Raw genomic sequence first — 15,645 nt, 5'->3', positions numbered from 1 at the left:
ACAGAATTTACAGCTGTTGACGTGAATCCACGTCCCGCTCGCGCAAGTATTTTTTAAGGTCTTGGAAGGCCAGCGGACTCGGAAACTCGTACATTAAATTTGGTTGAAGCTGATTTTGTTTGATTCCGACAGATTTCTGGCCGATACCCAGAGCTGGGGACTTCCTCAATGAGCGGGCCCTGAGACTCTTGAAATATTAACCCTTTAATAGCCCACCCTTAAGATTCTATGCAGCAACTCGCCAAATACGTTACCCAAATGGCTCTAATACCGGTCGTCATGGAAACCTTGATTTGTCATTATTTAAAGATATACTTAACCGAGTCATCTGAATTCAAGCAGGGATATCAACCATAACATACTGGGAGCAAAACCATCGACTGGGATCACAGCGGGGTGAGAATAGGAAGGAGTCAGATCCAGACTGTGTGACCCAGAGAATCTGCCCCTGAGACCCTGGGGCAAGCCCTTGGATTTCTCAGGTATGCTAATACCTCTCAAAATGTTTTATTGTTGGACATTATTAATTAGACAGATGCCAGGTCTCCTTGTGAACATTGTGTGGGGTAACAGCCCGCACCCCCTCTCTTGCCCATCTGATGATTCTCCATATTTTAATATTTCCTCCCCAGACACTTTCCGGTTCTATTCCGTGAACCCGTTTCCAATCCCGAAGCCGCCTGCGTGTTTGAAAACCAAATTATTCCGTATGTACAAAGCGGAGAACTGACGGCGTGAATAAGGTCCCTAAGGAGAATCATCCTTGGAGGCCCCGCAAAATAATTCCTCATTTGAACTGTGACTTTGTGCCCCGAGTAGAGAAGGGACCGAGGGCCAACTCATCCGAAGGCTGCAGAGCCTACAAGAAACAAAACAGCCTAATATTCCTGTTTAACGTCTTTCGTAAACAACATTCTTGACCTTTACCTATAAAAGAAGTGTAAACACCTGAGCAGAAAAAGAGTTTGCATTAATTTTACGTCACTCAGAGGGTGGTAGATAAGTAGAACAGCCTCCCAGCAGAGGTGGTAGAGGGTAATACAGTGAGGGGATTAAACATGCACGAGATAGACATACGGCTCCTGAATCTAAGACGAGACCAACGACTGATTAAGGTTTGAGTCTTCACAGCAGGAGAAACGGGAGACTAGACGGGGGCCGGATGGGGCCGATCTAAGCCTCTCCGCAGGGCAGACATGGAATTTTTACTAATTTAACTGGGGAATTATTGTTTTCATAAATAAAAATAAAATAAAAATTCCCAAATCCATGTATTTTCACTTACCCCGATTGATGTGATGAATTGTGGTATTTCTGGAAATCGCTACAAGTGAACGGACAGGCTGGAAAAAAAATTTCACCAGCGTTTTATTCCTTAAAAATACTCTGATTTTACGATTTTGAAATATATTTCCTCTGTGGTAGAATCTCCTACATCCCAAAACACACCTGATGTCATGTATGGAAAATGTACACTGTTAGTCTGGGGGACAGGAAAAGCCATACATCACTCCCATCACACATCACACCTCACTCCCATCATACCTATCAATCAAACACCCATCACACCTCACTCCCATCATACCTATCAATCACACACACCCATCACACCCCTCTCCCTCTCAACTATCTGGGGCTATTTCATGAGGCACCCTAGGTGGAACAGCAGCTTTAAATAAAAGTTCCGCTTTAATCGAGAATCGCTCACCATTACAGGACTCCAGAATGTCGCTGACTTCTGTTGCGAGCGACTCCATCGAAGGAACGGCCACGCTGGGAGGACTTTCCCCGAGACTGTTCTCCATATTATGATCTCTACAAAAATAATGGAGGTTTCTAATCTAAATATATTAGAAAATATTCCCCCGTTTTTATTTTTGAAACATTTTGTGGGTTTTTTTAGCCATTGAGGTAGAAAGAGGGAGCGGATTCTGTTAATTGGGTAAATAAATCGGGAGAATGCGTAAGTTTTCGAGATCGTACCGCTTGACGTCGGATTTCTGAAGTGAAGACGCAAGCACTTGCTGGACTTTCTAGGTGAAAAGGAAAAAATGGATAAATGCATTAAAATTATATATATGAGCCCAAGAGAAAAATGGAGTCTTTGGTCAAAGTTGATATCTTTCATTGGGCCACAAAACGAAAAAGCTGTAAAGTTACGTGAGATTTGGAGCTCTCAGAGGTCTCTTCTTCAGAAATCTCTCCCCACCTGTCTACCTATCCACCCGAGTTACCTGGACAAAGCCGAGAAGCTTCTCATTTGACAACTCCAGGTGTTTCCGAGACATCTCGGACTTCCGTAGCTGGCAGTCGGATAAAGACAACCTTCGATTCAGGTCCAAACCCTTAATATACAAAGGACGATATGATTGGTTAAAATATGAGTCACCTGACTTACCTAAAGGACTATAGGATAATCTCTACATTCTGACAACTAGTACCCTCTAACGGGATTTAAACAATATGGGAAAAATAATAATAATAATAATATAGTGAAGCGAAAAAAATAATAAAACCATCCAACACAAGTTGGATCCTTTCCAGGATCCGCTATACCTTTGAACCAATAAGAATCCACCTCTACTTCTACGCTCTAAATGGCATTTTTGGCTTAATGTTCGTTTTGGATAAAAGTTGGAAATTGCTTTTGGGATCGTCCCAGAAAAATGTAACAAATGTAGGTTAACTTCCCTAACAAATCAGGAGTAGTTGGAGCGCTGACCGCACGCCCATCGGCGGCAGAGTGAGACAGGAATCTTGGGAAACCTTGTTTCTCACCTCATGGAACTCTAACGCCATTAGGTTCTTCTTTGCGGACGCCTGGTTCTTCAGCTCCGTGATTTCGGTCTCTAGGAGGTGGACCACCTCCTCGTAATCGTGCTCTGCGCTGTGAGCCCGGTGCTGCGCAAGTTCCGCCACGTGCAGTTTGTTCTGCAGGCACCGATTGTCGGATAAAAGCCCCATTACTTTCTGTGAAGCAAGCAGGGAGCGTTAGACTGCTCTGGGGATGATAACGGCACAGCGCTCTAAGATTTATCTAGGTCTGCACTCACCTGGCTCAGTCTCTCTAGTCCCTCCTCGGCCGCCCTTTTACTGTTTTCTGCCTCCTTTAGCAATCTCTGAGGAAACAGGAAGTATTCTTTCAATAATCGTATATCGTAAAGTATCTAAAAATGTAAATATACTGAGAAAAATGCCCTGTCCCAAAACGCTCACCTTGAGCCGCCGGACCTCCTGTCTAAGGTCAGTCACTTCCACCCGCAGCCGCTGGAGCTCGGCGCTGTCACTGAACCTCGGCACCTCTGTCTCCTACAAGTAGAGTGAAAAACTAACTCACTTTCATCTGTTATACAACACTCCCATCACACCTGTCACACATCACAACTCACTCCCATCACACCTGTCACACATCACAACTCACTCCCATCACACCTCTCACACATCACAACTCACTCCTTCATACCTATCACAAATAACTCCCATCACATCTATCACACATCACTCCCTTCACAACTATCACACATCACAACTCACTCCCATCACACCTCTCACACATCACAACTCACTCCTTCATACCTATCACAAATAACTCCCATCACATCTATCACACATCACAACTCACTCTCTCATTTCTTTCACACATCACTCTCATCACATCTATCACACTTTACGTCTATCACACATCACAACTCACTCCTTCATACCTATCACAAATAACTCCCATCACATCTATCACACATCACTCTCTTCACACCTACCACGCATCCCAACTCACTCCCATCACACCTATCAACATATTTTTTGTGGTTTTGTCAAGATTACTTTTTTGGGGGAACTTGCACTTGATTTTCACCAGAGCTCCCCCAGACCACCCCTCACCTTATCGATGGGAGAGTAAAACGCGGACGTATCCAGTAAGTTGGCCACTTGGTAATGTGTGAAGAGCAGGGAGCTGTAATCCAGGCCCGCGTCTTCTAATTCATCCTGCAGGTTGTCGCGCATAACCTGAAGGAAATCTGAAAAATAAAGAGATTTAAATATAATTCACATAAAATTTCCCTAACGCAACCACCAAGGGTTCGGCTGCAGCCGCATTACAGCAGATGATGTCCAAACCTGGGCACGATCCGGCTACCCGGAGCCCACTCTCCTGGGGATGAGTTGACGTCAATGGCAGGCCCTGGGGATGAGTTGACGTCAATGGCAGGCCCGGTGACTGGGGTGGGTGGGGAAGATGATGTCGCAGGTGGGGCTATTCCCAAACACTTAAACTGTAAGGGGTAGGAGGGGAAATGGGCATGCGTTCCTAAACCTTTCTCCTGCCACCATGTCCATTCTGTTTCTTCACGGGTTGAAAAATGCCCCAGGCAGCTACCACGGAAGTTCATCTGCTGGACAATGGCCCCTCATGGAAACGGGTGGAAAACTGACAGTTTCTGCTCACTGCCATGGTGGAAGCCAGCTTTTTCCCCAGGAATCCCCGGGTTCCAGACTTACCCCCGTAGGCCACCGTCCCCTGACAGTCTGTTATCAGCGCCTGATGAAGTTCTCTTAATTTCTCTTCTGGAACATCGAGGCCCAAGAACTCCAGGATCTGTAACGGAGGAACGAGTTTAGAAGCCAAGGTTGGGTCTGACAGAACTCACAGTCCTGGCACCAATACTGGGGGGGGGGGGGGTCTTTTGGGGGGTTGTGTGGACTGTGCTCTGGTATATTAAAGTAGGGGCAACATGAACCAGGGGGCAATAAAGGCCACAACAACCCTCTGCCCTTGGACCCACCAATTCCAGCTTCTCCTCCTTGAGTCGGACACGAGGGTCGAGCGAGACCTTCTCTTTCGTTCCAGCAGATGATCTGTGATTAGGTGGGGACATTGGAGCTAAAACGCAACAAGCGCGATAACGACATCCATTAATACATAAAGAATACATGACAAAATATAACGTTTATCGGCCTAGATCTGGACCCTGCCGCGGATGCTCACCTGACACGGTCACTTCGGGTGGGCAGATATCAGGGGAGGGAGAAGGCACGTGGTTCTCATGGCGGCACTGAAACAAATATCGAAACCGTCTTAACATACGTGTTTCATACACACCTATTCAGCTGTTGAATTTTTGATGATGTCACTGTACCAATTGCCCCACCGCTAATGTCCGTCGGCCGCACTTACCTCCGGGGATCTAACATGGAGTTTGAGTCTGCAGCAGGGCAGGCAATGCCCCAGGCTCCTCTGCTGCCCCAAGCCGGAGCAGTTGGCTCCTGAGACGCTCGAAATCCGTCCTGCCGTAGGCATAAAGGAGACATCTGTGCAGCTGTCTTGCCTTTATCAGATAAGGAAAAATGCCATGTACTTTGCGTAAATACTCCAATAGTTACTGCAACGTGTGACGGTTAACCCCTGAAATGGTCTACAAAAAATTGCCCATCATCTGGGCTCCTGGATCTCCCCTTGGAAGACCACTAATCAAACAATATGGGGTTGCCTATGGAAAAGAACTCTTTTTTTCCTAATCACACTTCAAAGTGCAGGCTTTCTGGAATTCTACAGTCTCACTATGTAAGCTGCCCTAACAGGTGTGCGAAGGTCTACGAGGAGGTCCATGTAAAATACGAGCCTAGGAGCTCCTGAGATGGCCCTATTTGGTCCAAGGGACGGACATTATAAAGGCATTATAAAGGGTGTGACACGCTCAATAAAAAGTACACTGAAGGAACCTAGCAGTGATCCAGTTAAAGAAACCACATCATGCCTTAGATGCCTCTTGTGGCCAGATGTGGAACTGCACAACTCAAACATTAGAGGCCATGGACCTTCCACCTCCATCATGCTTAGTCCTCGGAGACCGTTATTACCCACCTGAATCTCGATCTGGCCAGGATCCTTTTGGCTTCTTCATTGGTGACTCCTACCATTGAGTCCTTGTTGATAGCAAGAAGCTGGTCTCCGGCTCGGAGGCGTCCGTCCTGATAACAGACAAATATATGTATTTTCAATAAAAACTTTTGTGTAAAATGCTGGTGGATCGGGGTCGTGAAGGTTGGCGCCCGTAGGGTTTGATCTCACCCTGCAGCTATCCCCGTCGGCCAGCACTTCCTGAACGTAGACCATTGGGCCGTCCTGCCGGTTGGAGCCTCCGCTGATCACTATTCCAAGGCCGGTAGACTTTGTCACGGAGATATTCTGGATCCCTGAGTCACTGAAAACATTTTATGAGTTTTATGAAGCCGCGGCGCAGAGACTTTGTTTGCAAACCTAACCAAACTGAGGGCCACTGAACCATGACTCCAACCATAGCTTCACCACTCAGCACAGACACCACTCACTGCAACACACACACCACTCACAGCAACACACACACCACTCACAGCAACACACACACCACTCACAGCAACACACACACCACTCGCAGCAACACACACACCACTCACAGCAACACACACACCACTCACAGCAACACACACACCACTCACAGCAACACACACACCACTCACAGCAACACACACACCACACTCAGCAACACACACACCACTCACAGCAACACACACACCACTCTCAGCAACACACACACCACTCACAGCAACACACACACCACTCACAGCAACACACACACCACTCACAGCAACACACACACCACTCACAGCAACACACACACCACTCTCAGCAACACACACACCACTCACAGCAACACACACACCACACTCAGCAACACACACACCACTCACAGCAACACACACACCACTCACAGCAACACACACACCACTCACAGCAACACACACACCACACTCAGCAACACACACACCACTCACAGCAACACACACACCACTCTCAGCAACACACACACCACTCACAGCAACACACACACCACTCACAGCAACACACACACCACTCACAGCAACACACACACCACTCACAGCAACACACACACCACTCTCAGCAACACACACACCACTCGCAGCAACACACACACCACTCTCAGCAACACACACACCACTCACAGCAACACACACACCACTCACAGCAACACACACACCACTCGCAGCAACACACACACCACTCACAGCAACACACACACCACTCGCAGCAACACACACACCACTCACAGCAACACACACACCACTCACAGCAACACACACACCACTCTCAGCAACACACACACCACTCACAGCAACACACACACCACTCGCAGCAACACACACACCACTCACAGCAACACACACACCACTCACAGCAACACACACACCACTCTCAGCAACACACACACCACTCACAGCAACACACACACCACTCACAGCAACACACACACCACTCACAGCAACACACACACCACTCACAGCAACACACACACCACTCTCAGCAACACACACACCACTCACAGCAACACACACACCACTCACAGCAACACACACACCACTCACAGCAACACACACACCACTCACAGCAACACACACACCACTCACAGCAACACAAACACAGACACCACTCACAGCATCACACACACCACTCACAGCAACACAAACACACCACCACTCAGCAACACACACCACTCACAGCAACACACACACCACTCACAGCAACACAAACACCACTACCCAGCAGCACACACACCACACTCAGCAACACACACACCACTCTCAGCAACACACACACCACTCTCAGCAACACACACACCACTCTCAGCAACACAAACACCACTACCCAGCAGCACACACACCACACTCAGCAACACACACGCCACTACTCAGCTGCGCACATGACATTACTCTGACCCGCGCTCAGACATTCATGCTTCAGCACACCACATCAGCCACACACAACACACTGCACCACTCTCAGCACCACTCTCCATTTATATTACACGGTTTATCCGGGGGACTTGAGTGTTTCATACCTTGAAAGTGAGTGGTGGGACAGACAAGAACTCCCTGAGAATTGGCCGTGAGAGCTGGCCGGACTCAGCAGCAAAGGACTCTGGGAACGGGAGGAAGACTCCGAGGACGTGCTCTCCAGATATCTGCCTGAGAAGGACAGGCGTTAGAAATGATCTGTCCAAGAATACAAGAACCCCAGCACTGTATACAGTAATGCTAATTACGTCTTTTCCTCCATAGACTTTCATTAGTCACAGTGTCCAGCTGGTGATTAAGACTGAGACGTTCTATTGTTCCCCACAGGCAGTATGATAAGGAGTCGGGGGGTTTAGTAGATCGGGGATCAGATAACAGAGCGAGAATCATACAAACGGCTGATATGCAGCTGCCTGAAAACATTTATATTATGGGGCAAAAACTACAACTGGGGTAAAAGAGAAGACAGTGTGCTAAAAAAATGATGTGAAATCGCCCTTTAATGACCAAATCCTGCTACAGAAAGCTGCCACACTCCTCACTGACAAACCAATACGTCGGTGATATACTCACTGCTGTGCATGACGGGGGAACTTCTGGAGGATCCACAGTCACTGTGTGCTCCGTACTTTTCCATCAGCTCAGAGAATTCCTTCCTGGAATGCATGGAAGAGATGATTTCATTAAATCAGTGATCTTCAGCTTTTACTTTACTGAGAGGGTGGTAGATAAGTGGAACAGCCTCCCAGCAGAGGTGGTAGAGGGTAATACAGTGAGAGTATTAAACATGCATGGGATAGACATACGGCTCCTGAATCTAAGACGAGACCAACGACTGATTAAGGTTTGAGTCTTTACAGCAGGAGAAGAGGGCCGGGGGCTGAACGGGGGCCGATCTGCTGGGAGATTTTATGTCCTTTAACCAAAGCTTGTGACATCGCACCTCCGGCATTTTTAGGGTTAAGGTCCTCTTCTCCTGACCGCTGCAGAGTCCGGCTTTAAAGTTATTTTTATGATATCAGGACTGCTTAGCAAATGTGTCAGCGAATCGGCCGGAGTGAGCCGATTAACCCTCGGGGGGTCCGTCTCCCATGACCTTCCCATGTAATAACCCGGGGACACTGAATGCTACAAAGTCCGTCTGAAGATTAAAGCGACTGCCTCTCGCAGGTTGGTTTTAACCCTTTGTAACATTAAAACCATATTATTTCCTCCCCGCACAAATGATTCCATCGTAACGTTACAAAGGGAACGGAAACAATCAATTGGATCCCAAAAGTTCTTTAGCCCTTATACGGTATATTTTAAAGTGATATGCGATATATAATAAAAAAAATAACCCGTCAAATTTATACAGAAACCCAGAACCCGCCGGCAGATCGGCCCCCATCCGGCCCCTGTCTGGTCGCCCGTTTCTCCTGCTGTAAAGACTCAAACCTTAATCAGTCGTTGGTCTCGTCTTAGATTCAGGAGCCGTATGTCTATCCCATGCATGTTTAACACCCTCACTGTATTACCCTCTACCACCTCTGCTCGGAGGCTGTTCCACTTACCTACTACCCTCTCAGTAACACAGAGTTTCAGCTTCAACTCACTAACTTCATCGTTTATTATGAATAGCCAAGCCTGGTATTTGTATCTTGAACGGACTGAGGTCCATAATGGAGAGTTTAATTGTAACTTTTATAAGCGCAGTTGGAACTGTAACTCTACTGTAAGATCCCGCTTTAGTGAATAAACCTCTAAATGCAATGCTTAGATGGCACATTAAATGACAATAAAAGAAATGAGACCAAGGACTCGGACACCCCAGACAGACACCAGACTCCGTGTGCTGTGACTCCCAGCATCCTCCACAATATGTAAAAACGTGAACATTAACCCTTACCTGGCTTCATCATCTCTGGCAATGAGAAGACGCATGTAGCTGGTGGCCGACGCGGATCGCAGAATATCAACAGCTCTGTCGAGAGAAAGTTTAAGGTCTTAGAAACATAGACTCTGCCGGCAGATCGGCCCCCATCCGGCCCCCATCTAGTCGCCCGTTTCTTCTGCTGTAAAGACTCAAACCTTAATCAGTCGTTGGTCTCGTCTTAGATTCAGGAGCCGTATGCCTATCCCATGCATGTTTAATCCCCTCACTGTATTACCCTCTACCACCTCTGCTGGAAGGCTGTTCTACTTGTCTATTATCCTCTCAGTAAAGTAAAACTTCCTTCCAACTCACAAAAAAATTAAAAAAGAAAGATAAAATAAAACAAACTAAATGGTGGTCACCAGAGTTCCCTAATAACCAAGGGAGGACATCTTGACCCTTCCATCTCCAGCCCATTGCTGTGAGGGGGTTTAAAAAAAGTAAAATCCTCTTTGGAGGGGCATGGACCCAATCCCTTGCCCCCCCCTCCCCGTCCTGCAAATTATAAGGAACCACTTAAAAACCCTACCTACCCTGTCAGCGCTTAGGCACCCACACTTTACTGAGTCCTCCCCTCATAAGAACTTAATGTACGGGGTAGTTTTTGTAAACAGCCATCCAAAATATTGGATTAAAGGAAAACCATGATTTTAAAACCGAAAAAAAAGTATAATAAGAAGTGATATTTATAATGAGAAACAAAAGTACATTTTCCCTTTTATCTGATAGACACAATAGTATAAAGCAGTTAGCAAATCAGCCACCAGGTGTCCTCACTGAGTCCAAATCTCCTCCTGTTATGAATTATTATTATTATTAATATTTTTATCTATAGTTTTATATAGCGCCATCATATTCCGTAGCGCTTAATATTAATCCCCATGCGTGATGCCCACCCAGCCCTCTGCATTATTATCGCACGAGCCTGATTGATTCCTTTTCTCTCCCGATTTACTCGCTCTAGATATGACTCTACGTGATCTCCCACCTGAATCCTTATTGGTCAGCACTCTGGGGGTATTGGGTTATTTTTCGGTTTTTGGATAATTAATTGCTGTAGAAGCATTTCCTCAAAACCATACGCTGCAGTTATTACCTCTCATTAGATACCCCCAATAAACTCTCTCCATTCACTTCCAGGATCTGATCTCCAGGCTGCAGCCGTCCTGTGGGTAGAGAAAACAGAAAAACACTAATTAGGTTCAAAGAAACCTGGAATCTGCCCCCAGATCGGCCCCATTCGGCCCCCGTCTTGTCCGACTCAAATCGTAATCAGTCATTGGTCTCGTCTTAGATTCAGGAGCCGTATGTCTATCCCATGCATGTTTAATCCCCTCACTGTATTACCCTCTACCACCTCTGCTGGGAGGCTGTTCCACTTATCTACCACCCTCTCAGTAAAAAAGTTCTGACCCAGATAGGGGACTTAATCTAATATACCATCAGAATAAGCCACGCCGCCCGGAAGGATTCTTTTGACGTAAACTCCGTACTCCTCTCTGCTGCTGTCCCGAAGTCCTCCGATTACCTTTATCCCTGAAATTCAGAAACATAAAAAACAAATAAAAAATATATTGTTATATGTATATAGATAGATAGATAGATAGATAGATAGATAGATAATATATTATCCACGATTATCAGACAATTCTGTAACATATATATATATATATGTATTAAAATATAAAAGCACGTGTTTAGTGATTTATATAGCACCATCATATTCAGTAGCGCTGTACAACGGGAGGAAAATGTATGAAAATATGTGTTCTTCCTGCTCCTCAACATCCCCTTCACTGCCCATCAGTGTTTATTTACAGCTCGAAGCCCCTGTAAGTGTAAAGATCCCCGTCCAACGTATACTTGGGAACAATTCCCTGCCCCCCACACCCCCCAAATATGAAACCTTTACTAACGCATCATTATTGTAGGGGCTCGTTATTAGGTGGCAGCCCGAATGTTTCTGATAATGGTCATCATGGAAACTGTCACTTGCCGGGAGGTAAAGACAATCTGTATGGAGTCACCTGTATTCAAGCAGGGATTCCAGCTGTGATAAAGCAGGGAGAAAAGCACCAATTGGGAGGCTAAGATATCATTAAGTCAGAGGAGAATACGAGGTCGGCTTCTGAGAATCTGTGTGACTGAGAATCTGCCCCATTTACCCCGAGACCCTGAGACTGGGGGTAAAAACCCTGCAAATCTGCCCATTCACCTTTGGGGTAAAAAAACGCTGAGACTCAGGGGTAAAACCTTGACAGTTCCCAGTTATGGCAGGGGGTCACACCCTGTACCCGCATACCCATTCTTCATACCCTCCGCTGCCTTCTTACCCCGCTGCCGGGGGTAAGATCTGCTGCTGGGTTATATAACGCCCATAAACTACCCCTCTTCCTCTTTCTAGGTTATTGAGCATTTTCCTATAAATCGGTTTATATCTTTTATATCTCATTTTCTTTCTGAGCCCGGCTCCCACCCCCGCTGGTCTCCTGATGCAATTGAAGTAATGGTCTCATAGAGTATTTCCAATACAATTCCACAAATCCTCTTTCATCCCGGGCGCCGGCGGGCGCCAAATCCCATCTGATTGCTGAACGGGGTGATTACCGCGTGGCACGAAACGCCAGTCCATCCAACTGCCTAAAATATGTGTTCCTTACCACAATTTAGTGTTAAAAAAAGTATTTTTGCTGATTTTTTTATGAAATAATATTTATTTGATTTATTTATTAATACAAAATTAATATAATAATAAATACTATAATAATATTTATAATAAATATTAACACATTTATAGTAAATATTTATAATATTTTTTTTTTATATAATATGAGCTTTTTAACCAATCGCGTTTCTCATTCATCTCCGGCGGCGAAATATTTTCCTTATGGTTTTGCTTCTGCCGAGGCGTTACCCAGAGGTCTCAAACACTACATATCCCTATAGAGATATTTCTGATAAAACTCGTGATTTTATTATTTATGGATAATATTTCCAGGCAGTTTTAAAGAAATTAAAATGTAATTTAATTGAATAAAAAAGATTTCTTTTAAAGAAAACATTTTAAAGAAATCTGTGGATTTTCATCAAACAATTTGAATACATTTTTGCTTAAATATTTTTGTAATTTACGTAATTATGTAGTTATAGCAAAAAATATCAAAATAAACAAAATGCTTTTTTATATATTATTATTTATTTAATAATTTTTAACCCATTAAATTGGTGAAATTGCCCATCTGTAGCACCGGCTGCGTTAGCTGTCAAAGGATGATGGGAATTTTAGTTCATCAATGTTTGGATACCTTGCTTGCACACAGGTGAATCGCTCAGTACCTTTGCATTATTATAAATGAACGCTGTGATAAAACTGAGCGATATGAATGCTACAGAATTAAATATTTTCTGATCCATCATTAAATATATATATATATCCCATTGTACAGCGCTATGGAATATGGTGGCGCTATAAACAAAAATTAATTCATTACTTATTAAAACAATAATAATAATAATAATAAAAATAATATAAAATATAAGACATTACCCAATCCATTGGTGCAGTCATTAAATTCCATGCAATATACTGTTCGATCCATCCCATAAGGACCCATTAATGTCCTGGGGAGGAAAAAATTAATAAAAGATTGGATCTGCTGAAAGATTTAACCATTTGATAGCATTTTACAGTTTTTATCATACATTTTTGTTCAGATTTTAGTCCTAAAGTGAATATACTTAAAAAAAATAAAATAAAAAGAACTGGGAATAAAAACCACATCTTTTAAATTGTTGAATAATTTAATGATAAATAATTTGAAGATATATTTAGCGCGGGGGAGGGGGGCGTTCAGACTCTGTTACATGTTACACACCTGATCGAATGTAACAATGTAGAAGGTTACAAGGTTCTCCTCTATAAGCAGCGCTCCCCACCCCTCCACCACTTGGTTCTACAATCCTATCGTTCCTCTTTCACTGTTGGTGCAGAGAAAGTAAGTAAAAATAGCCAAAATCTGCCCTATTTACCAAAAATTATTATTTTATTTGGCTGGGACGTGAATCTCGGATATCAGACCGTTCTTTTGATTGTTCCTGCCCTGCTTTACACTTGGCTTGTGATCTGAGCTTCACCTGGACTCTTCTGCCTGCTTGGACATTGGACGTCTCTCCTCTCTCTTAGGACTCTGGACTTAGATATAAGCATCATGAACCTCGGGAGGTATAGTTTGACTGCCCAACCCTACTGGTGGGTCCACAAGGGCTTCGACCGACCAGAGACGGATTAAGGAGGTGAAGAGTTCAAGGTCAGGGCCCAAGGTCAGTGCAGGCAGAAGAAATGAAAGCCCCGTTTACTCTTTTGGGTTAAAAAAAAAGGTGGTAGTAGAAATTTACCATGGATCTGACACTGCATTTTATTTTTTGTGACCCCCCCTTCTTTCTTTCTGTATCCTTATCGTGACGAACCAAAGAAAACATAAAAAAGAAAAAAAGCTTTAAATAAAAAGAAGTTTGAAAAAAAAAAAAAAAGGTGGTAGAATTTATGATGAACCCCAATAAATATTTCCCACAAACCGTCACAAACCTCCGTAGTGCAAAAAATGTATGATTTAGAGCAAATAAATGGTTAAAAACAGAGGAGGGGCTGAATGAAGGCAAAAGGCATTTTTCTTACATGGGTTCAGAATATTGCAGTTGACGTTATTAACCCATTCATTTCTTCATAGCTTTGTAACCCTTTAATAGCCCATTGTGAAGATTCTATGCAGCGACTCGTCAAATGTGTCAAACAATTGGCTCTAACACTGGTCGTCATGGAAACCTTGACTTGTCATTATTTAAAGATACACTTAATCGAGTCACCTGCATTCAAGCAGGGAGATCAACCATAACATACTGGGATCAAAAGCAGTCTCTCCAGACTGTGTGACCCCTGAGAATCTGCCCCGGAGACCCTGAGATTGGGGCAAAACCCCCTGTTCCTGGGTATAGATAACTCAAGCCTCGGCGTAAGAAGTAGTATATGAAGATGATGAAGCTCTGGCTGGGACTCTTGGCGTTGGAAGGCAGAGGCAAATGGAAATGTTTGCCCCTCCACCTCTGGGATTTGTGGCAATTAACCTGCGGAGCAAATTGAGGATGTGTGGAAGCAGCCAGGGGCATTTGTGACGAGGGGGGTTACATTTATCAGATTGTCTTATAAATAAGGGAAAGTAAATAAAGGAGGGCATGAAACATCGTGGAAGGGGGGGCATTTCCTTTTGATCGCAGCTTTGTCGCCCCCGTCTTGGATGAATTCCAGTAGACGTCGGTGGCTTTCGCCTCAGCTGGGATAAAGAGATGTTGACGGCTCTCGCCGCGCTCCTTCTCCGTAACCCAAACCCCCGACATCTGCCCCGTCCGCCCTCCCGCGCATGGAGGTGCCCGGTGGGGTGCTTTGGACTCACCTGCTGATCAGCATGGCTCCTTTACAGAAGACGGACACCGACGGCATCCTTGTGGCCGCAGAGCCGGGGCAGGCGGCATCTACCGAGCGAGGTCACCGAGCGGGGAAAGCAAAAAAAAAAAAAAAAAAGGATCTGAGCGGCGGAGCGAGGGGTGGGCGATCATGTGACAGCCGTCGGGGACCTTCACACAGCGGGGTGGAACGGTGTGTGCAGGGCTCCCATTCCGGTACCCAAAGGGTTAATTAGAACCCGAATAAATTCGAGAAATGATACGGTTATTAGAAAAATTCCTTTGGGAGTCAAGGAGCAGCATTAGAATCCCACGCAACAGATTGTAAAAAAATGACAGATTTTGTAATTTGGAAAAATCATCTATTTTAACTTTTTTGTGTGTGTGGGGGGGGTCACCTGTAGCCAGTACCGGCACCTAATCTG

General features: G+C 44.9%; 1 protein-coding gene across 1 annotated transcript; it reads right to left on the bottom strand.

Annotated features, from left to right (window-relative positions):
* Window positions 1–1,934: 1,934 nt before the first annotated feature.
* On the bottom strand, window positions 1,935–15,257 carry LOC149285737 (syntaxin-binding protein 4-like). The gene is made up of 19 exons (XM_089494825.1): window positions 15,211–15,257; window positions 13,311–13,384; window positions 11,204–11,299; window positions 10,860–10,929; window positions 9,737–9,811; window positions 8,422–8,504; window positions 7,893–8,019; window positions 6,068–6,200; window positions 5,861–5,967; window positions 5,174–5,324; window positions 4,985–5,051; window positions 4,782–4,879; window positions 4,498–4,594; window positions 3,880–4,016; window positions 3,217–3,300; window positions 3,054–3,119; window positions 2,767–2,970; window positions 2,235–2,345; window positions 1,935–2,033 (listed from the first exon to the last, which is right to left on the bottom strand). Exons 1-19 carry the CDS (start codon window positions 15,255–15,257, stop codon window positions 1,935–1,937), a joined length of 1,926 nt encoding a protein of 641 aa, XP_089350951.1.
* Window positions 15,258–15,645: the final 388 nt, after the last annotated feature.

The sequence above is a fragment of the Sceloporus occidentalis genome, unplaced genomic scaffold (genome assembly GCF_023333645.1).
Source record: "Sceloporus occidentalis isolate IW3139 unplaced genomic scaffold, rSceOcc1.0.p SCAF_76, whole genome shotgun sequence".
NCBI lineage: Eukaryota > Metazoa > Chordata > Lepidosauria > Squamata > Phrynosomatidae > Sceloporus > Sceloporus occidentalis.
Note: the sequence above shows the minus strand (reverse complement) of the source record. Positions and strands in the feature narration are given on the sequence as shown.